The sequence below is a fragment of the Panthera onca genome, chromosome X (assembly GCF_046562875.1).
Source record: "Panthera onca isolate mPanOnc1 chromosome X, mPanOnc1 haplotype 2, whole genome shotgun sequence".
NCBI classification, from domain to species: domain Eukaryota; kingdom Metazoa; phylum Chordata; class Mammalia; order Carnivora; family Felidae; genus Panthera; species Panthera onca.
In genome coordinates, this window is record NC_138357.1 from 1474439 (window position 1) to 1497488 (window position 23050).

Consider the following 23050-nt stretch of genomic DNA (forward strand, 5'->3'; position numbering starts at 1 on the left):
ATTGATCTTTCAATCAACATAGATCATGGAGGGGCACCTGGGTGGCTCAATTGGTTAAGCATCTGACTCTTGATTTCGGCCTAGGCCATGACCTCGTGGTTCGTGAGTTCGGGCCCCACATCAGGCTTTGCTCAGGCATCATTTAAACCTGCTTGGGATTCTCTCTCTCTCTCTCTCTCTTGAAACTTGCTTGGGATTCTCTCTCTCTCTCTCTCTCTCTCTCTCTCTCTCTCTCTCTGCTCCTGCCCTGCTTGCTTTCTCTCCCTATCTCTCAAAAAAAGAAAAACCTAGATCATGGATGATGAGGTTTGGGGTGATGGCTGGGGTTCGTGAGGTTCAGGACCAATGGCCAAGAAAGAATTCTTGAGACATCTTTGATGCAAAAATGGTGATTTTATTAAAATATGGGGACAGGAGCCATGGGCAGGAAGAGCTGCCCTGGGACCCTAAGGAGAGACTGATTATATCCTTGGGAGTCAGAGGAGGTAAAGTCAAGAGAAAGTTTCCCAAGAGATTTTCACATGCTAAAGAAGGATACCAGAGGCCTAGCTATTGTCAAACTAGGTTGATTTTCCCTCCAGCAAAGCATTACCATTAAGACAGTAGTTGCAAATGACATATCTGGCAAAGGGCTAGTATCCAAAATCTATAAAGAACTCACAAACTCCACACCTGAAAAACAAATAATCCAGTGAAGAAATGGGCAGAAGACATGAATAGACACTTCTCTAAAGAAGACATCCAGATGGCCAACAGGCACATGAAAAGATGCTCAACGTCGCCTCTCATCAGGGTAATACAAATCAAAACCACACTGAGATACCACCTCACGCCGGTCAGAGTGGCCAAAATGAACAAATCAGGAGACTATAGATGCTGGCGAGGATGTGAAGAAAAGGGAACCCTCTTGCACTGTTGGTGGGAATGCAAACTGGTGCAGCCGCTCTGGAAAACAGTGTGGAGGTTCCTCAAAATTAAAAATAGATCTACCCTATGACCCAGCAATAGCACTGCTAGGAATGTACCCAAGGGATACAGGAGTGCTGATGCAGAGGGGCACTCGTACCCCAATGTTTATAGCAGCACTCTCAACAATAGCCAAATTATGGAAAGAGCCTAAATGTGCATCAACTGACGAATGGATAAAGAAGTTGTGGTTTACATACACAATGGAATACCACTTGGCAATGAGAAAGAATGAAATATGGCCTTTTGTAGCAACTTGGATGGAACTGGAGAGTGTTATGCTAAGTGAAATAAGTCATACAGAGAAAGACAAATACCAATGTTTTCACTCTTATGTGGATCCTGAGAAACTTAACAGAAGACCATGGGGGAGGGGAAGGAAAAAAAAAGTTAGAGAGGGAAGGAGGCAAACCATAAGAGATTCTTAAAAACTGAGAATAAACAGGGTTGATGGGGGGTGGGGGGGAGGTGAGGGTGGGTGATGGGTATTGAGGAGGGCACCTGTTGGGATGAGCAACGGGTATTGTATAGAAACCAACCTGACAATACATTTCGTATTTTAAAAAAAGACAGTAGGGAGTTCTGGAGGAAAGGTTTACTTTGCCTGCCTCAAGTATTTGCCAATGGGCTGCAAGTTATAAGGAAATTTAATTTTATCTGCCAATTCCTTCTGTCTTTGCTTCCCACATCAATGGAAACATCATTCCTAAATGGCACCATAATAGATACAAAAGAATTAGGGTTTTTAATAAGAGTTTATTGTTAAGTAATCTCTACACCCAATGTGGGGCTCAAACCTACCACTCCCAAGATTAAGAGTCACGTGCTCTACCAGCTGAGCCAGCCAGGCGCCCCAAGAATTAGGGTGTAAATTTATTTATTTATTTTGAGAGAAAAAGAGAGAGAACAGAAGCAGGTGAGGGGCAGAGAGGCGAGACCGAATCCCAAGCAAGTTCCATGCCATCAGTGCAGAGCCTGAGGGGCTGGAACGCACAAACTCTGAGATCATGACCTGAGCCAAGGTCAAGAGTCAGACACTTAACTGACTAAACACCCGGGAGCCCCAAGAATTAGTTTTAAAGGAGCATTTTGAACAACCTTCACTTAAATTCATCGTGGATTCTGATCTCAGTCCACTGCACTTAGAGCTATTTGGATTTACTTGCTTTGATACCCAAGGCTGATTACTAGTGAGGAAAACTGTAGGGCAATTTGTTTTCTTCCTCCATAAGAACTTCCAATAAATGAAAGAAAGAGGAAAAGGGGGAAAAAAAAAAGAAAAGAAAGGGAGTGGAACCCTGATGATGTCTATTTAATAAACGTAATATTTACTACTTAAAGTACTTAAAAGACAGAGCTCCAGGGGTGCCTGAGTGGCTCAGTCGGTTAAGCGTCCGACTTCAGGTCATGATCTCCTGGTTCACGGGTTCAAGCCCCACATCGGGCTCTGTGCTGACAGCTCAGAGCCTGGAGCCTGGTTCGTAGATTCTGCCTCCCTCCCTCTCTGCCCCTCCCCTGCTCGTACTCTGTCTCTGTCTCTCTCTCAAAAATAAATAAAACATTTAAAAAAATAAACAAGAGCTCCAGAGATGCAAAGTAACTTTAAAAAAAAAATCATAATGCTCAGCTACTTACTACTCAGCTGTTACATCAAAGAATAATTAGCCTACTACAGGAAAATATATCCTCGGGTGATATACCTTGTGGAACAAACTAACAGTGGCTTCAGAAGAGGAGGAAAGAAAGGAATATTGGGGAAGGCAGAGAAACCATGAGGCGGCCACGCGCCCATGCTGAGAAGCTCTTGTGGTCCTACGGGATTTCCTCCTTCGCTTCTCCATCCATTGTTGTGGCAAAGGAGGCAAACCACAGCCAGCTCTCAGCAGCTACTCTAATGGAAGGCAAAGCTTTGAGGTTCTCATGTTATGGATGTGGAGACTGGGGCTCGGAAAGGTGAAGTCATGGACCCACCGTCACGCAGCCGCCGGGCCCAGGGCGGCCTCCTCTAGCACACCGTCCCCTCCTCCGCTGCTCTCCGAGGCTCAGCAGAGAACGTGGGAGAACCCATCAGCTCCGTTTGGATTACTGGTATCCTGCTGCGGGGCCTAGTCCTCAGCCAAGGAAGCCAGCCCAGCCCGGTCACCCTCGTGCAGTATCAGTGGTCAGCTGTCGATGGAAGGCTTCCTGCTCCTGCTGCAGGCCGGGCCGCACGCTCTCCTGCTATGAAACGGGGCTGGGCTACCCGTGTGTTATGGGCTAAAATGTGTCCTCCCGCCACAAGAAGAAATGTGGCAATCCTAACCCCTAGGACCTCAGAATGTGACCTCACTCGGAGACGTGGTCTTTACAGCCGGGACAGCTATCAGGAAGTCACGAGGGCAGGCCCCAACCCAAGAGGACCGTGTCCTTATAAAAAGGGGACGTTTGGAAATGGACGCGCACGGACACGCACATGGGGAGACCATGCCAAGGAGACGGGCCTCGAACCAGTCCTTCCCTCACAGCCCCCAGGAGGGACTGAGCCTCCCAACACGTGGATCTTGGGCTTCCGGCTTCCAGAACCAGGAGAAGATACGTTTCTGTTGTTGGGGCTGCCCAGCCTGCCGTGCCTTGGACCGGCAGCCCCAGCAGATACACCCCAGGAGCATCAAATCAGTCACTTAGACAATTCATTGGCAGTCACGTGAGTGTGCCCTTTTCTCAGCCACTAGCACAGACAAAACCTCAGTGCTAACACCAGGCGGACTTTACAGTAACAGACATTTTCTGTGTATCAACTTACTACGTGCAAAGTATAGGTATTCAGAAGACACATTAAATACAAAAGGAAAACTTCAGGGGCACCTGGGTGGCTCAGTCGGTTGAGCATCCGACTTCGGCTCAGGTCATGATCTTGCGGTCTGTGAGTTCGAGCCCCGCGCCGGGCTCTGTGCTGACAGCTCGGAGCCTGGAGCCTGCTTCCCGTTCTGTGTCTCCCTCTCTCTCTCTGCCCCTCCCCCACTCATGCACGCGCGCTCTCTCTCTGTCAAAAACAAACATTAAAAAAAATTTTTTAAAAAAAAAAGGAAAACTTCATTACCGGTCATCCTACCACCCACACCCATCCAAACGGTAGCCGGGTGTGCACCAGCTGCGGTTACTTTTTTATTGGGGTCACACTTTGTACAGAATCTCGTCTACTGGCTTTTTCACATCAACGTGCTACAGAGTGTGTTCCACGTGGCCAGATGTTCACAACACAGTCCCCAAGCACAGCTACAAAGGATGGCACGGCGAGCGCCCCTGCGATGCCAGAGTCGCTGTGTGTACCCGGCTGTCGCTTCCGCTTCCGGTGGAGCGGGCTGAGGCTGCTTCCTAAGTGCTGGTTCCAGCCTGCCAAACCAGGCCCCGGCAGGGGGCCGGCCGTGCGCTTTGCCCGCAGGACACCCAAGGTCTTCACGTGTTGCCAGTTTGACATCACTTTTTGTCGAGTTTGACTGTGTGTTTTAGTTACTAGCGAAGGAGAAACGCTTTCGTACTGTGCTCATTTTATTGGTCACCTGGATTTCTCTTCAGCACTGACCAGCACGTAGCTACACAGTCAAGTGTGAGCAACAAGGAAGGACACGGGTTTTGGCAGGATGCGCTTCTAGCTCGGTCTTTGTCTCCCGAACCCAGGGTTGTGAGGGTCAAGGGGCACGGTAATTAGGTAGGCAGGCCGCTTCCCTCACAGGAGGGATCTAACCACTTATTCTAGAAGCCCGATCTCAGGAAAGCCAGAGAAGAAAGCAGAAGCCCCTCACTCCTGAGTGAATGGTGTGCTTTCAGTCCTTGGGGTCTAACATACAGTGACCATACGGGCGTATGGCCATGCGGGTGACGCTGCCAGAAACCGAGGCAAGGTCCCGGGACGCGAACGTCTGCCTCTCACTACTGCCGGGTCTCATCCTCTTCCTCTCAACTCCCTTTCAGAAGACAGGGCCGGTCAGAGAGGGGCTCCCCATGCCTGTGTTCGCTACCCCGACAAAGCAGGAAGCCCGTCCCTACCCAGACGGTAGCTGGGGCCGAGGGTGCGGGCCGCTCCCTCGGCTCTGTCCCACAGCCTCCCCCTCCTCTCCCCGCCTGTGTCTGCCAGCCCTGGCGCAGTGTCCAGCTGGACACACGATGTCGTAAAGAGCGACATTCCCACCTGCAAGGACCTGCCCCACACCCAACCAGTCACGTGCCTCTGCAGCCACCATCATCCCAGGGAACGGAACCCCCCCCAACGGAGCCACCGGCGCTGAAGACATCTGGCTTCAACTCCATTTGTCCTAGTCTGTGCGCTGTAGAAGACAGCCCTGTGCTGGGCTCAATGGTGGCCCAAAAGATGGATGCATGTCATAATCCCCACAATTTGTGATTACGACCTTATCTGGAAAAAAGAGTCTCTGTGGATGTAATGAAGATAACGACCTCGAAGTGAGCTCATCGTGGATATGATGTAGGTGGGCCCTACGTCCAGTGACGGGTGTCCTTGTAAGAGACAGAAAAGATGACACGGTCAGAAAAAACAAGAGGCCACGTAACCACAGAGGCAAGCACCAGAAGCTGGGAGATAGGCCTGAAACTGATTTTCCCACCCCTGCTGTCACTGTCACCCACATTTCAGACTTCTGACTTCCACAACCACAAAAGAATGAATTCCTGTTGTTTTAAGCCACCACATTGGTCTCTTGTCACAGGGGCCACGGGAATTTAATACCCACCCCCCGCAAACTAAAAGTGCTCTTACAGAAAAATCGCAGGATCAGGACCGAATGCAGCAGCTGAGAGTTGGGGGGGGGGCCTGTCCGGGCCTTTAACATTTTCCCAAAGTATAATCACGTGCAATTAGACACTTGGGCTTCGGGCAATGGAAAAGGCACCCCTGCTCCCGCAAGCGCCACCCAAGCCCTGGGCCAGGCTTGTCTTCAGCAACAGCCCGCCCCCAGCCAGGGGAGAACAGAGGAGGGCCCGGGGAGCGTAGGGCATTCTCCCTCCACTTCCAACATTCTTTCCTGACAACTGCAGGGTTAACACCGGTGGCTCTGACATCCAAGGAAACATCCAGCATCTTACAAAACAACGATAAGGAGTGCTCCAGCGTTCACGATCTGCCAATCACTGCCTAGTGGCCTCCCTTCACAAGCACCACTGCTCACACAGGGCAGCGACGCGCCCGGGGAGGGCAAGAGCACGCTGCGGTGCAAGGAAAGGGAAAGGAAAAGTGTACACGTGGGAAGCAGCTCCCCGTCAGACCGGGAGCTGCTCACAACGGCAAACCCAAAGCGGTGCGGGACAGGTGGAGAGATGTGAGTATGAAAGATAACAAAGTTCAGACCCACGACACGCTGGTACAAAGTCAGGGTAAGAGAGGATCGTCGCAATGTCTATCACACTCGAGAGCTGATCCCGCTTATGACCGGTAGAAAAGTAGGCAAAAAGTACAAACGAGCCATTACCCCCAGAAGACCTGGAGAGGATCCTTCAAGCTCCACGAAGATGCTCAAACCCGCCCTTAACAGACGACCCCACGCCTGACAGATGGGCAAGGCTACGAGGAAGTGGGGGCGGCACCCTGACACCATCCACCCCGTGTGCACGTGCTCAATGCCACTGCCTCTAACAATCTGCCCCAGAGATATGCGTAACTGATGCACACGGCTGTTCGCTGCAGCATTCTCAGTGACAATAAAAGAGCGGCCACAACCCAAATGTTCGTCAGCAGCGGACTGCTTGGATCGTGCACGGTGCAGCCTCCAAACAGAATGGCACACAGCCCGCGAGAGCGCTGGCGCCACGGTGTGCTGGAGCTTGCGGGGGGGGGGGGGGGGGGGGCGGGCGCGGGGAAGGGCTTCTGCCCATCTCGGCTTAAGAAGTTCTCTCTGAGAGCCCTGGCCTGGATTCTCAACTTCCCCAGAGGAGGTGGAAAAAGACGGAGCCCCTAGAGGCAGGCAGTTCAAGCAGACAGAACAAACAAAAACAGCAGAGCATCGGGCCTAACTGGGGTCGCAGGTACCCTAAATGAGGCAAGCCAGCAGATGGGGGAGCTGAAGCGTGAGGTCCTCGAGCTAGCCCTTGGTGCTCAAAGAGGCGGCCCGCTCCATGTCAGCCAGCCCGTAACCGAGGACCGGGCGCGCAGGACAGCACGCACCGTGCGGCCCCGTGCTAGTCGTCAGCAGGCGGCCCTACTCGATGCACTCCATGACATGTATCTGCAGGGTGTCCATATCGGGAGCCTGATACTGGCACTTGGGGCAACAGAAGTCAGGCGGCTCCTCGGGGGGGCTTCTCCTCTGGTTGGGCAGGGCCAGGTGGAAGGAGGGGTGAGCTGGAGAAAGAGGGGAGGCCGCAGAAAGTACGGAGGCCTGTCAGAACTGTTGGGTGTGACTCCTGGAGTCACCACCACCGGCCCCTCCCCGTTAGGCCCCCCCAGGGGGCAGTGCGCTCCACAGAGTAAGTCCGGGGAGGTGGTAAGGGGCTTTTGCTAGCACCCTCCCTCTCCACCCACCCTCCGACGGCTCACTCACCTGGGGCGGGGGCTACGGGGGCCTGGGAGGCCTCCACGTGCCGCTTCCTCATATCTTCAATCCTTTGAAAAGAAAAAACGGCCAGATCAACGAGTGCAAGTAAAGCTCCAGGGCCTACATAGGAGGCTGAAGGGAGGGTGGGGCAGGAGGAGGGGGCGGGGAGAGGGGACGGACCGAAGGCGAGGGGCCGACAAGCCAAGCCACGAGCCCTGCCTCACCGCTCACTGCGAGAGACGGGCACCCGGTCCCAGTCCTGGGGGGGGGCGGGGGGGGGGGGAGGGCCCACCTGGCGGACTCCTGGCAGCTGGCCTTCAGGCGGCTGTAGTCCCGCTGCAGCTGGGCCAGCTGCTCCTGCAGAATCTCCTTCTTCTCGGCCAGCTTCTCCCGGGCCTGCCTCTCGGCCTGGAAGTCGGCCTTGTAGATGTCCGCCTGGCAAAGCCAAGAGAGGGGCACGCCCGCCATCCGTCGGCCATTCACCGGACACTCCATGCTGGGGGACCAGGCAGAGCTGGCTCCTGCCCTCCCACAGCCCACAGCACAAGGGAAAGTCACCTGCACGTGCACCGACAGGTCGAGGAACGGCACGAGGGGCGCGAAGGGCTTCCAAGAAGCCACGGCAAAAGGACGCGAGGTCCCGGAGCCAGCAGGCCACAGAGGAGCGCGCTCACCTGGGCTTTTAGCACCGGAACGGTCTCCATCACTATCTTGTGCTGCTCGGCCTCTTCCTTCAGCTTGTCAATCACTTCCTGCTTGGCCACCAGGGCCTCCTCGGCCTGTTGCAGCTGCTGCTTCAGGTCCTCCAGCTGCAGTCCCTAGAAATGGGCAAGGGGGGGGCTGCCGGAGCCCGAGCTGGCCCAGGGCAGGGGCCGGCAGCCGCTCCAGGTGACAAGAACCACGAGGAACGAGAGACTGAGGCCGGCCAGTGCCAGAGTGATGCCGACCACAAGATGTCGGTGCGTGCAGGGCCCAGGAAAGGCAAGAGGCTGGAGGGGGAACTGTGAGGTCAGCCGGTGCGACGTGCCCTTCCCAGAATCCCCAATTGCACAGCCCTCCTCCAACCCTTCAAGGGGCACCGCCAGACCCCCTCCTGAGGCCATCCCCTCCACACCGAGCGGGTCTCCTGCACGAACGCTCCACGACATGCCACCACTAAGCTGAGAGCCATCAGTCCTTCCACCCTGCCCCCTGGTCGAAGGTCTGCTGGTGCCTCACAGAGGCCCCCCGCCCCCGCACGCACACACTCACGTTACAAACACACACATGTACGTACACGCGGGCAGCCACACACACCACGAAGCCTTCCTTCTGGAGACCAAGGGGCCACAGCTTTGTAACCAACCGTTCTTCACAGGGTCGGTTTCAGGCTTGACCCTTATAAGTCTCCCCTGGGTACGTTCACATCTGACAACATCCTTCGCAAAATGTGCTCGCTAGAAACTGCGCCCAGTACAGATCTGATGAGAACAAACCAGAAGAGGGCTCCCAGCCACCTTCAACAGGGGGATGGAAACATTCCCAGGGCTTACACCTTGGCTCTCAGAAATCTGAGCCAGGAGCCGAGCTGGTGATGGCTGGCAGGAACGACTGGCCATGGAGACAGGCAAGTTCCCGGCCCACAGAGAGAGCATCCAGAGGCCCAGCCCAGTCACCCATAGGCAGCAAACAGCACGGCACACAGATCGCCATCTCCCCACGTCCTGCCCTGGGCTGTCACACCGCGAGCTTGACAAAGCTCTAGGACAAGTCCGGTATCCCTCCTGAAAGCCAATTCTGTCAACTCTTCACATAGGGCCTTGAGTTCCAATGTCCCTAAATTTGGGGAACTAGGCCCCGAGTCTAGGCCACAGGGAGAGGACGCAAGGCGGAGTCCTAGACAGTCCCAGGGACGTCTCCCCCCGTACTCACTCGGTTCCGCTCGCTGCTCACCACGCTGCTCTTGACGTGGCTGTCGTACTCCTGGAAGAGCTGGTGATAGGCCACCTGTAGCTGTGCCAGCTTCCGCCTAAGGAAAAGGAGCTTTTGCTGGAGAAACACCTCGTCCTGGCTCAGCCACAGGCTTCTGTGCCTCCCACTCCACCCTCGTCCTTCTTGCCACGTCCACACACCAGAAAGGGGGTGGCCAGGGTGCCTCCGGGCCTGGAAGGCCGTCAGCTCTGAGGCAGGCTTCACTAAATGCTCAGCATCCTTTTTTCTTAAAGCTAACATTTTTAAAAATAAGAGAAGGAACGTCTGCAACACCGTGGAACCGCCTGCGCTCTTCGAAAGAGTCAGCGTCCCGAAAAACACAGAAAGGCGGGAGGACCGGCCTGGGTGCAAGGACACTCAGAGGCACGCCAAGAAAGCCTCCCGGAGTCCCGGGCCCGATGCTGCCGACACGTGGGCCAAACGGCGCCGTGTGCACGTGGGCCGCAGAGCAGACGTCGTGGGACCGAGGGTGGGCCGGCTGGGTGTGACGGCGCTAGGGGACAGGCCCTCGAAGGGCTCCTCGCCAGGGAGAGAGCCGCTGACGGCCCTCCGGCCCCTGTCGGTCCAGGGGGCGGGGCGCCACTCACTTCTCCTCCGAGGCGGCCTGGCGCTCCATGCGCAGCGCGGCCTCCACGCTCTGGCTCTGCATGCGCAGCTGGTCCACCTGCACGCTGTGCTGCTGCTGCAGGGCCTCCCGCTCGCTCTCCAGCTGCCGGGCCTGCTCGCTGGCAGCCCGGGCCCTGGCACAGGGGAAGGGGGAGGTCACGGTGGGGCCCCAGCCGGGCCGAGAAGCCCTGCGGCCCGCGGGCGCGCTAACAACGTCCTGTCGATGCAGAACCGGTTCTGGGCGAGAAAAGGGGGAGGCTGTCCGCGTCAGCGTGGAAGCACCGTCACCAGAGCCGGGGCAACCGCACAGGGCCGGCTTAGGGGAGTGGCTCTCTCCCTCCCACTCGGCGTTCTAGAAGCGATGAGGAGGCAGCTGACCCGCCGCAACGGCTCAGCCGGAGCCCCCAGCGCACGCACCTGGAGTGGAGCCGCGCCCCTGCCCGGCTTGCCTCTTCTCACCTGGACCCCACGCCCCCGTCCTCGCAGCCACATCACCCCACAGCCCCCAGTCTCCCATTTGCACACTGCTCCCTAGATGTGCAGGCCCAGGCTCCAGCCATGTCATCCTGCTGGCCCAAGGCCTCACGTGGTCCTGTCTGTGGAGGCGACGGTGGCTCCTTCTGGGTGGGAGAGGCCACCGGGGACAGTCACTGCTGCCACTGTCCAAATGCATGGAGCACACTGCCCTCTGTGATCTGTCCTGCCCAGGGCACAGAAGTGTATGAAGTCTGCAGCTCTTAAAACGGCCACGTGGGAAACCCTAGGTGCGAGCGAGGCCGTGTCCACGCTGTCCCGCTCAGCATTTGAGTGCCAGACCGCATCAGGAGGGACACGAAAGGACGTTGCTCAACAGCCCAGAACTGCTGAAGTAAACATTCGTGCGGGGTCGTTAACTGACCAAAGTTGCCTCTAGCTGTTTCTTTTATGTACACAGAAAAAGACAGGCAGAAAAGACACCAAATTCTCCTAAAGGTGATACACGTGATTTTAGAAAGCTAGACGTACAGAAGAGTCCATCGGGGAAAATACGAGAACGTGACGAGCCAGAGGCCACCAAGCTCGGCCTTCTGAGGCCTTTCCTCACTCACGGTCGGCTTTCTGGATGGAAGCACGTTCACGTGGTCTCTCACCTCGCTCTGATACTGGAAAACTCGGGTCCGCTCCCCTCAGCGCCTTCAGGAAGGCGTCTTTGCCACCGCCCAGGGAACCCCAATCACCTCCTGCACCGGGAGAGCTGGACCCGCTGTCAGGGGGACCCATCTTTCTTTCTGGACGGCAGCACCTGGGTGGCATGAGAGTGCAGTGGTGGGGGGGGGGGGGGGACACCTGTGCCCTCTGACCCAATGACCCCACTACAGGAAGCCCTCTGCAGAAAAGAGCAATCGGCAGGCCACTCACATTAGCAGAGCCACTTGCCAAATCAGCCCTCTGGTGGCACCCGGGCAATGGGCTGGTGCGGGTCCCTGAAACGACATGACACTTTGCCTACTGACAAGGGTGGTCCCTGCGCCTGGACTGTTCGCACGACTGGCTGGTTTATTCATAGCACCTGCTTTGCTGGGGGGCAGGGAGTTTGCCGTGTGCCCGGCAGAGGGGGCCCATGTGACCAGCGTCCAATAAGACCTCTGCTGTTGAGTCTTAACTGGGTTCCCTTGGTCTCCAGGGATGTATCTGTCACTGCTGGAGAAGGGAGAGCACTCAGCCGGCCCCCCACAGAAGCGGGGGAGGGAGCCCAAGGCGTGGAGTCCTTCACCCCGACCTGTGTCTTCTGTCATCACGGGTCCTGCCGTGTGCCCTCTCCCTGTAATAACCTCAGCTGTGAGAGCACGGGGTACTTCTAGAGGATAACTGTGGATCACAGGTGTGCTCCTAGGGTCCCCCCAAAATGCTCCCTAGGGAAACGATCCAAGCTCCAGCAAAAGGTCAGGGAGCCCAGAAGCACCGCTGGGCTCCAGATTCTCCAAGCCCCTGTGTGCTCACACTCCACATTTTCCAGTCGATTCTCTCCCAGAGGAACTCCCCCAGAGGCCCCGAAGGTGCCTCACTCTTCTCAGGCACGGTGACGGCAGCCCCTGGCGGGCTCTCCCTTCCCACTCACCTGCCCTCCAAAGCCTGCCGCTCTTTGATGGCGGCCTCCAAGCGACTCTGGCTCTCTTGGAGCTCCCCCAGCAAGGACGTCACCTGGGCTTTCACTGACGCCTTGTCCTCAGCCAACTGCTGTGTGAAAAAAAGCCACTTCCCATTAGTGATGCTTTCTTGCCAGCTGCCCACCCCCGGCACCCCTGAGCCGCAGGGCAGCCTGCAGGCACTGAGACATCACCTAAGGGCTTCTCTCCTGCCCCCAGTGCCACCACTCATCTGGCCTCTCACCTCCAGAAGCTTCCCAACCCCAACAAGGCAAGTGTCCTGGGACCCCACGCCCCCAAGCCCCTCCTCATCCCCACGGACGGTAGCATGGAGCTGCCTCGAGTTTCATGAGGCTGGCGAGCAGGCTGCGAGGACAGAGCCGAGTGGGAATCTCTCAGCCTCTGAGACTTGCCGCCAACGGAGGGGAGACCTGAAGACAGCGTCAAAATACACGCTCGACCCACAGGCTGAGGACGCCAGAAGGAGTGCTGAGACGGACTGATTTGTTTCCAGAAGACCTACGCCAGTGACAAAACTCAAGAGCCGTTCATACGCCCTGAGGCCCATCCTCCCTCATCCAACTGTCCACACCAGGTCCCCTGCAACCTCAAGCCGCTCAAGCCCAGGGTTGGCCTCGGTCCTCTGCATCCCGAACCCTCCATAGCAAATGCCACTCCTGTCCTCTGTATCCCCCGCCCTGGGCTCCTGCGCGGGCACCACACCAATGCTCCTTCCCTTCTCCACAGGGACCGTGGCCCAAACCCCCGGCTTTCTGCATATACATACCTGGGGCTAGTCTGCAGGCCTGCTGTCCCCCTGCAGGCTAACAGGACAGACTCCTCCCATGAGCCCGGCCCGGCTGTCCAACCACCTGCCCCACGGGTCCATATCTGTGCCCATCAGCAGACCCCATCGGCTAGCGCCCACCCCACTCGAGGCCCTCGCCAGGGGCTGCGATGGCGTCCACCTGGCCTCCTCCTCCGCTCCCGCACCTGTAGGAGTCAGTCTCCTGGGTCTTCTCTAAAGAATCACAAAGCAGGGGGCTTACGACAGCAGGAATTTACTGCCTCCCAGTTCTGGAGGCCAGAAGTCCAAGAGCAAGGAGCGGGCAGGGTCGCTGCCTTTTGGGGGCTCTGCAGGAAAATCTGCGCCGGGCCTCCGTCCTGGCCTCAGAGGCCACCAGCGCTCCTTGGCCCATAGATGCTTTGCCCTGATCTCTACTTCTGTCATCCCGTGGCCATCTTCCCTGTGTGTGTTTGGACAGACCCATCCTGATCCAGCATGACCACATCCTAACTATTATTTCTCTTTTTTACGAAAACTTTTTTTAACTTTTATTTTTGAGAGACAGAGTGAGTCAGAGCATGAGCAGGGGAGGGGCAGAGAGAGGGAGACACGGAATCTGAAGCAGGCTCCAGGCTCCGAGCTGTCAGCACACAGCCCGACACGGGGCTCGAACTCACGAACCGCAAGATCATGACCTGAGCTGAAGTCGGATGCTCATCTGACTGAGCCATCCAGGTGCCCCCCCCTTTTTTTTTTAATTTATTTATTTTGAGAGAGAGAGAGAGAGAACGTGTATGTGCAAGCAGGGGAGGGGCAGTTAGTGGGAAACAGAGACTCCCAAGCTGGTTCCTTGCTGTCAGCACAGAGCCCGACGTGGGGCTCGATCCCACAAACGGTGAGATCATGACCTAAGCTGAAATCAGTCGGACACTTGACAGCCTGAGCCACCCAGGCACCTCTAACTTTACTACTTCTGCAAAGACCCTATTTCCAAATAGTATCGCATTCTGACGTAAAGAGTGCAGGATGTGGACATTTGCTTTGGGGGGACACAATTCGACCCATAACAGTCCCCCCTACACTCTACAATCTACATGAAACCAAATAATGTCTCACACTAGCACAGAAGCCCCCACAGTCCCTGTCACACTCGGGTCAAAGCCCAAATCCTTCCATTGGCCCCACAAAGCCCACAAAACCAGCCCCTACCGTGACTCTCCCACCCACTCCTCGGCCACTTCCACACAGCCTCAGCCGTGTTTGCCTCTCGGATGGTCCCTGAAAATGACAGGCACGCCCCTGCCTCAGGACCCTTGCACATGCTCCCCCGCCACCCGCCACAAAACGTGCTCTCCCCAGATACCCATGCGGCCCAGCCCCTCACTGTGTTCTGGTCCTCACTAGAAGACACCTCAGTGAAGGTCTCCCCATCGAACAGTGCAAACTCCCCACACCACCCGGCCTGTCACATCGACATGTCCACTTGGGTATCTAGTAGTGCTCTCAAGATGAACCTCTCTTAATCTGCACTCCTGACGGCCCCCAAAAACCAGTTCCCCCCACAGCCCTCCTTATTGTCGGCGGATGGCAAATCCGTCCTCCAGCTACCAGCACAGAAACCTTGGAGTCCCTCTGGACTCCTGGGTCTCACGGCTCACATCCAACGCATCAGGAAACCCTGTCAAAATATATCCCGGGATCTATTTGATGATACTGAGCGATTAACGTTGACTGTTCCGGGCAGGACAGTGGTATTGTGGTTACGTCTTTTCTAAGCCCTCTCTCACAGACGCATACTGAAATATTCACGGATGAAAGCACACAGCATCTAGAACTTGCTTCAAACTAACGGGGGAGCCACTAGGTATGTACCCGATAATGGAAACACATGTCCACCCCCAAATGTTCACGGCAGCATTACCGGGGGCGCCTGGCTGGCTCAGTGGGAGGTCGTGAGTTGGAGCCCCACGTCGGATACAGAGATTAAGGAGATAAAACTTAAAATAAAAAATAAATACACAGCCGCATTACTCACAACAGCTAAAGAGTGGAAATGAGCCAAATGTCCGTGAACTGACGAACGGGAAAACAAACCGTGGTATCCGCGTACGCCGGGATATCACCCGGCATGAAAGGTACAGCACGCACGCACTCACGCTGCAACGTAGATGAGCCTCAAAAACACCATGCAGAGTGGAGGAAGCCAGAGGTGAGGGGCACACGCTGGATGGTCCCACTGGCATGCGAGGTCCGGCACAGGCACACCCACAGACAGAAAGCAGACCAGGGAGTGCCAGGGGCTGGGGAGAGGGTGGGGAGTGACTGCTAATGGGGGTGGGGTTTCTTCTGGAGGGGAGCGCGAGGCTGGGGAGGAGGAAATCGTTTTGGAACTAGTGGCAATGGTTCTACAAGTCTACAAATACGCCAAAAATACCACTGGATTCTATACTTCAAAAAGGTGACTTTTATGGCATGTGAATTTTATCTCAGCAAAACCGTTAAAAAATTCCAACGTATCGTTCTACTGGCTTCTCCAGTGACGGGCACTCGGGCTGTGCCCGGGTTTTTGCTCTGCTCAATGGACAAGAGCTTCTCTGAGATGCCCACCTTGGGTGAGGCTGCTCAGTCAGGGGCGACCTGAATTTTCAACTTGGAGAGAAAATGCTTTTCAGAGCTGACAGGCTTGTCAGCAGAGAAACAGGGCTACCGCAGGGGTCCTGGCCCCTGCCGGGAAACCAGCACCCCGTCACGGGAGCCAGGGCTGGCCGGTGGGGGCTCCCGGGGCTGCACGGACAGAGGCCCTGAAGGCACTTAGTAAAGAGCAGTGAGTCCGTCTGTCCGAGGCTGTAATGGGCTGAATGGCAGCCCCCAAAAGATAGGTCCACGTCCTAACCCGCAGAACCTATGAATGGGACCTGATTCGCAGATGCAATCAAGTTAAGATGAAGCCGTACTGGAGGAGGTGGGGGAGGGAGACCCGATGACTGTTGAGACCTACAAAAGATGTCAGCACAAAACGACTTTGACTCCATCCGAAGCCCTGCACTCAGAGCCAATCTAAGAAAACTCAGCGCTGCCAAAATTGCCTGTTCTAGCCGTCACCAGACCTAGGCCCCCACCTCCACTCACTTAGAGCATTTACTAAGAGGTCTCCCTAACGTGAAGCCTTCCTCTGTCCCTTTGGAACATCTGCGCACCTCCCACAACCCGGGACACTTTCTCAAGGGCTTGAGAACCATTCCCAGGCTCTGTGCGGGACAGAATGCTAACTTCCGTAACTGCCAGCTAGCCTCATGTATCTACACCGATGGCCCCTTTGTGAGTTTTCACTTGAGCCCCGGATCACTCCCCCTCCATCCCCATCACTCTTTATGTCGCCAGTCACCTCTGCAAATCACAGTGGAGCTCAGCTCATCCCCTGCTGTCAGTAATTACCAAATAAAACCCATTCTCACCACTGTAACTACCGTCCAGCTGTATTTCTCTCTGACCCTGGTGTCTTCATAAGAGGGGGAGGAGAGACACACTGACATGGGGAGAAGGCGAGGTGACCACGGAGACAGAGGTGGAGCGCTGTGTCCACAGGCCACGGGAGGCCAACCATCACAGCCATAAGCCAAGGTGGGGAAAGCAGCCTGGCCCAGGTTCTCCCTCGCGGCCTCCGGGAGGCACCCGTCCTGCCCAGACCTTGCTCTTGCACTTCTGGCCTCCAGGACCGGGAGGCAGTACATTTGTTTCTTAGAGCCACCCAGTCTGTGGCCCTTTGTTATGGCGGCCCCAGGAACCCGGCACACTTCCCTGAGGGCCCTGCCAGGCCGTCTGCGCCGACAGCGTGATTCCTGGTGGGGCCCCGGCTTCACGTCTTGGGGGCAGAGACTGAGGATCTGAGGTCAGCCACGCGGGAGCCCCGGGCCCACAGGACCGACCCCCACTGAAGTCCCCGGACGCCGGCGCTCAGGGAAGCTTCCCCGGCGGCGGCATCCTGCGCGCGTCGTCGCGCGTCACCGCGGGACGGACCGCACTGCCCCACGACCCCCCTGGCCAGGGACCCGGAAGCCCACCCCCGGTCTGTCCCGGACCCCGCCCTACGCCCCTTTGGTCCTTGCTGACTCCCCCCTGTATCCTCTCACTGTAAGCAGCCATTGTAACGGCCATAACCACGAGTAGGACGGCTCTGCTGAGTTCCGTGGCCCTCCTAGTGCAGCACCGAGCCCTAGGGTGCTCTCGGGGACCCCTGACCCCAGCTGCCCTCTGGGAATGCCGGCGTCCCTGCGGTTTGCAGAATGCAGGCGGCTGGTGTCACAGGTGGCCAGCAGCCCCGGCCGGCCGGCTGGCTCTGGGGAAGAACCCACCCTGCCCCTCTGACTACCTTCTGGCATCTCTTCAGATGTTCCACCTCCTGAAGGGCCTGCTCCCTCTGCCTCCTCAGGTCGAGCTTCTCCAGGCTCAGTCTCTCCACCAGTTTCCTGGCTTCCTGGAATTTCTGCATGAGGAACTCCTTCTCCTTCCTCTGGCTGCCTTGGAAACGCTGCAGCTCCTCACAGCGCTCCCGAAGCATCTGGTTGCTCTGCCGGATGGCATCTGGCGGCAGAGGAGACAGCAGAGAGGTGAGACCCGGTGGGCGCCCCGCCAGCCCCTACCTGGGCCCGTCACGGCACCCTCCCCACATGCGGCCTCTTACACAAACATGGCTTTGAGATGGTTCCTTTTATTTTACGTTAACACTTTCAGCATCAATTACGCCGACGGCCAGCACCTAAATTTCTCCAAACACATCAGCTTCACTCAAAAGTGTGTGCCAGATGGCACTCTCTTTGTAAGTGACTCGAACTCATTCTGGCCATCTGTACTGTGGCCGGGTCAGAGGCACGCCTGCCTGCCCTGGGGCGCTCAGTCACTGTCTTAAATCCTACCCTGCCTGCAGACTCCGGGAAGGCCACCAGGGGAAACTCCCTGTGCCATCACTGGCTGCGGCCTGGGAGCGCCAGGTTTGCGGGTGGCCTCCCTGAGCTTTACCGTCCTCGTGTGCCTGTTCAACGGGGATAATCGCACCCACCTCATAGGACGCGGAGGGTTAAATGAAAAAGCAAAGTGCCCAGGGCACAATAAACACACAGGAGACAGCCAGTACCCCTCTCACCAGGCCAAAGGATGAGGGTGTGCAAAGGCCAGACAGTCAGCAGAGGCTGAGGAATGGAGAGCCACACACCCAAGGATGCCCCAGGCAGCAGAGGACCATCGAGGGTTGACAAAACGGGATCAGTGACACGTGAAGGTTCTAGCAACTACAGAACCGTATAAGATAGGAACAGGCAATAGCTTCACATCACCCTCTGGTCAAAACCCTTGACCGGCTAACTAGCGCCTCCTGACGGAACATTCTTTCACTCAAACTACGGTGGCTTTGGAGCCCGGCTCCAGAGTCACCTTCTGCACTCTCCCGTCCCCGTGTGACTTCTCCCCTGCAGGGCTTCCAGCTTCACTCGCCCAACTCCACCTGTTGTAATCCTGCTCGGTTCCCCACCTAAGGCTCAACTCATATGCGACTTCTTTTTCTACTGAGGTAAAATTCATGTAACGTCAAATTAATCATTTTAACTATTTTAAAGTATACAGTAATTGAGTGGCTTTCACATATTCACAAAGCTATGCACCCATCGCCTCTAGCTACCTCCAGAACATTTCCACCACCACCCCCAAAAAGCCCATACCCACTGGCAGTCACTTCCCCTGGCCCCCAGCCTCTGGCATCCACTTATCTGTTCCTCTTTCTGGATTCACCCCTCTTGCACATGTCACATAAATGCACTCCTACACTAGCTTAATGCAATTTCTTCCATGACATTTTCCCCCACACACATACACATTCCAAGAGAAGTCTGTGTCCTCTCCCTGCCCCCTCCTCCTTAGACACAATCATGGGCATTGCTGGGGAGCAGACACCTTCAGGGCCCTGGCGGTTTGACCCAGGACCTGACACAGAGCACCCATTTAACAGGAATGTGCAGAGCCGATGCTGTGTGGAGCCAACACACTGAACAACCGTGGGTCAGATGCACAGAAGCAATTCATGCAGCTTCAAGGTCTCTACCTGCTACTAAAGCCTGAGCTCCCTGGGTGGGGAGCTGGTGGTGCCATAATCCCTCTACACCCAGCCTGACAAACTGTCACCCCAAGTTCATCTTGCCAGAGCACCCTGCTGGGGACCAGCAGAGGCCACACGTGTAGCTGTGGAAGGTGAGCTGTCTCCCTGCCCCCAACCTGGCCACCAGCTCTATGTGACCCCAACATAGCAAGGCATTTGACAACATTAAGGACACTGTTTGTTGTGATAACTGGAGGAGTGCTATTGGCATCTAGGGTTAGATGCTAGGGATGCTGCTCGATACTATGCAGTGACCAGGACAGCCCCTAGACGTCTAAGCGTGATTACAAGGCGGGGAGCAGGGGTAGGGTACTGTCACACGCCAGGCAGAAATGTGCCCCTTCCCAAGGGCGGCCACCCTGCCTGAGAGGCAAGGTGCAGGCCCCTGGGACCTGGAGAAGCTGCCGCACAATACCAGTGAGGACGCGCCAGGTGAGCGGGTGGGGACGGTGACGAAGACAGACAGGAACTGGTTCCAGGTTCCAGGAGCCACCGCCGGGCCTGTGGTCACGCCCCGCACAAGCTGAACCAGAAATCCCCTTTCCCAAAGCAGCCCGAAGGCCCTTCCCAGGGCAGGCCACGCCCCCTTCCCAAAGCAGCCCTCAGGCCCTTCCCAGGGCAGGCCACGCCCCCTTCCCAAAGCAGCCCCCAGGCCCTTCCCGGAACAGGCCACGCCCCCTTCCTGGGAGCCTCCCGGCTACTCCCAGGATAGCCGGTGCTTCATGATGGATCGGGAGGAGGCGGAAAAGTCTGGCCCCGTTGGCCCAAACGGGGCAACTCAGAACGGTGGCTCCGGCTCCAGAGCTCCCGGTAGGGTCGGCCTGCACTGCTGTCCAGCTTCTCCCCGTGCCCACCCCTGCTTCTTCCCTGTCCTTCCCTTCCCTTCCCCAGGACTGGTCCTGTGTAGGCGCACTCTAAATAAACCTCCTGCACATTAATCTGTACCTCAGAGTCCATTTCCAGGGGATTCCCTCCTCAAACAAAAAGGGAGGGTGGCTGAGTTTGAATCACTAGCTGGCTCTCAGGTGCACTCCCACCCCAGACCCGGTAAAAGCAGAGGCACCAGTGAGGGGAGTAAGCCTCCCCCACCAACGGGGCTGGGACCTCTGACGTTTTACTCCGCACACCTGCTATCTTCCTCACCTCGGAGCTCTTGATTCTCCTCCACACAGCGTTGGAAGGTCTCAGGAGTGCCCTGCTCAGAAGGTAGGTGGGGCATAGCCGGCTTCCCCAGAGAAGACTCTTCACCCAGCACGTCCTGGTCCCCTGCCGGGCCGCCGCTGGGCTGCACCATCTCACACAGCTGACTCTTCCAGGGGGGCCTGCTCATCCAACAAGTCAGGGTCTGGAAGAGCAAGGCAGCAGAGGTGTCACATGAGACCCTCGCCGAATCGTCTTACCTTGAAGGACAGGGAGTGCAGTCTGTGCAGGAGTTCCAGGGCCACACTTCAAGCGGAATGCCAGGCACTGTGTCAAGTGTAATAGGATGCTAAGATGGGCTTTTCAGTCGAAACGGAGGATATACTCTCGTTCCGAAGGGAGGTGCAGGCCCATATGTGGGATTAGAAAGGCTATGTATGGCTCAGCACTTGTTATAAACTCTGTCTGGCACCTATCTCCAGGCCGTAAACTGAAATTAAGAATTTAGGGGTGCCTGGGTGGCTCAGCTGAGCGTCAGACTCTTGATTTCACCTCGGGTCATGATCTCGAGGTTCAATAGTTTGAGCCTCTTGTCAGGCTCCATGTTTACAGCATGGAGCCTGCCTAGGAGTCTCTCCCCCCCTCTCTCTCTCTGCCCCCTCCTGCGCACGCACGTTCTCTCTCTCTCTCAAAATAAATAAACTTAAAAAAAATTCCCCAGAGAGTGGAAATTAGGGAGAGAATTATTTTTGTAGGGAGGTATCAGTGTGCTGTGAATCCTACCTGCTACATACGCCTCCGAGCAGGAGTGAAGGGTTTTGGCCCCTTACCTAGTGTAGTGGGTTGAATGATGGCCCCCAGCAAGATATGTCCACGTTCTGACCTTATTTGGAAAAGGGGCTTTTTGCAGGTGTAAGTAAGTGAAGGATCTTGAGATGAGATCGTCCTGGATTAGAGTGGCCTTAAGTCCAATGACAAATCTCCTTATAAGAGACGGAAAAGGAGAGACACAGACACAGAGAAGACAACGTCACAACAAAGGCAGAGAGTCATGTGGCCAAGAGCCAAGGAATGCCTGGAAGAGGCAAGACGGGTCGTCCCCTAGAGCCTGCGGGGGGAGCGTGGTCCTGCAGACTCCTTAATTCCAGAGTTCTGGCCTCCAGAGCTGGCAGAGGATAAATGTGTTACCTTAGCCACTCGGCTTGTGGTCCTCTCTGACAGCAGCTCTAGGAAATTAATCTGCCGAGTAAGGGGAGCTTCAAGGACACTGCTCAGAACCACACGAGTGTTCCCTGGAGCTGAGGGCTAGATGGGACATCCGGTGTCTGCTGCGCACTGAGGGATCTGAAAGCGGGAGCCGGACTCGCAGCCTAAGAGGGCAGGCTGAGCTGCGCGCACTCCCCCGTGGACTGGTCGGCAATGTGGGGCAGCACTAGCCTGGAGCCCTTATAAATTCCACCCAAGAAGACTGACTACCTGGAGGAGGAAGCCAATCCCAACACAAGCTTCCAGGAGCAGGCCTGCGCGCAGAGAGGACGGCTTTAACGCTGAATAAACTATTACACTGATAATGCTCCCCTGAACGCCCCACTGAGCCATCCATCCACAGGATGTGATGAGCCACCAGTCCTTCCCTCAGCTTCCAGAAAAGCGCACTCTCCTGGTTCTCCTACCTCACTGGCTGCTCCTACTCAGGCTCTTTCACTGGATCCTCCTCACCAAGCCACCCTATCATGTTGTGGTGCCTCAGAGCTCTGTTCCGGGGTCTCTTCTCTGACATCGGTCACCCCAATACAGAGTTCATTCAGCCTCTCAGTTTTAACCCCCATCCTCCTGCTGACGACGCCCAAACCCAGCATCTCCACTTGGATATCTAGTAGTGTTCTCAAAACTAACCTCAAAATTGCACTCCTGACAGTCCCCAAAAGCCAGTCCCCACCCCCCCCCACAGGCCTCCTTATTGTCAGTGGATGGCAAATCCATCCTCCAGCTACCAGGACAGAAACCTTGGAGTCCCTGTGGACTCCTGTGTCTCTCGGCTCACGTCTAACGCATCAGGAAATCCTGTCAAAACGTATCCCAGAATCTATTTGATGACAGTGAGCAATTAATACTATTTTAGGTGTGACAGTCCTATTTTGTTTATGTTTTTTTAATCCTTTCTTAGAGATGCAAACTGAAATACTTAGAAGTGAAATTATACAGTGTCTGGAATTTGCTCCTAGGTACCTATCTCCCCAGCGGAAACAAAAACACATGTACACACGCAAATGCTCACAGCAGCATTACTCACAATGGCCAAAGAGTGAAAATGACCCAAAAGTCCATCAACTGATGAGTAAAAGTCCAGCACATTCTCATGCCAAAAAATGGACCAGTCTTACACACATAAGACTAAAAGAAGCAACTCACAAGAGACAACATATTGTGTGATTACATTTATGGGAAATGTCCAGAACACTCAAACCCATAGAGACAGAATGATTGGTGGATGCTTAAGAGCTGAGAGATAGGGGGTAATGAAGGCGATAGCTAACGAGGTGCAGGGTTTTTTTGGAGTCATGAAAATGTTCTGGAATGAGATAGTGGTGATGCTTACGAGGTGCAGGGTTTTTTGGGAGTCATGAAAATGTTCTGGAAGTGGTGATAGTGGTGATGGTTGCACAACTCTGGATATACTAAACACCAGGGAGCTGTACACTTTAAATGGGTGAATTCGGTGGTATGAGAATTAAGTCCCAAAGCCGCTATTGAAAATAATAATAAGAGATGTGTGTGAGAAGCA

At 55.7% G+C, this 23050-nt stretch overlaps 1 protein-coding gene across 5 annotated transcripts in view; it reads right to left on the minus strand.

Moving 5' to 3' along the window:
* Positions 1-373: 373 nt before the first annotated feature.
* Positions 374-23050, minus strand: part of IKBKG (inhibitor of nuclear factor kappa B kinase regulatory subunit gamma) — a 29077-nt gene continuing 6400 nt past the window's right edge. For 2 of the 5 annotated variants that reach the window (XM_081792472.1, XM_081792475.1), the window contains exons 2-10: positions 20269-20470; positions 17350-17561; positions 12166-12284; positions 10049-10201; positions 9402-9498; positions 8165-8308; positions 7783-7925; positions 7497-7558; positions 4098-7297 (exon numbers count right to left, since the gene is read on the minus strand). In XM_081792472.1, the coding sequence (XP_081648598.1) occupies positions 7155-7297; positions 7497-7558; positions 7783-7925; positions 8165-8308; positions 9402-9498; positions 10049-10201; positions 12166-12284; positions 17350-17561; positions 20269-20470 (1275 nt within the window). In that variant the 3' untranslated portion in view covers positions 4098-7154. Of the gene's footprint in view, positions 946-4097; positions 7298-7496; positions 7559-7782; positions 7926-8164; positions 8309-9401; positions 9499-10048; positions 10202-12165; positions 12285-17349; positions 17562-20268; positions 20471-23050 lie in introns of those variants that run through there. The other 3 variants (XM_081792473.1, XM_081792476.1, XM_081792474.1) reach the window with 3 other exon arrangements.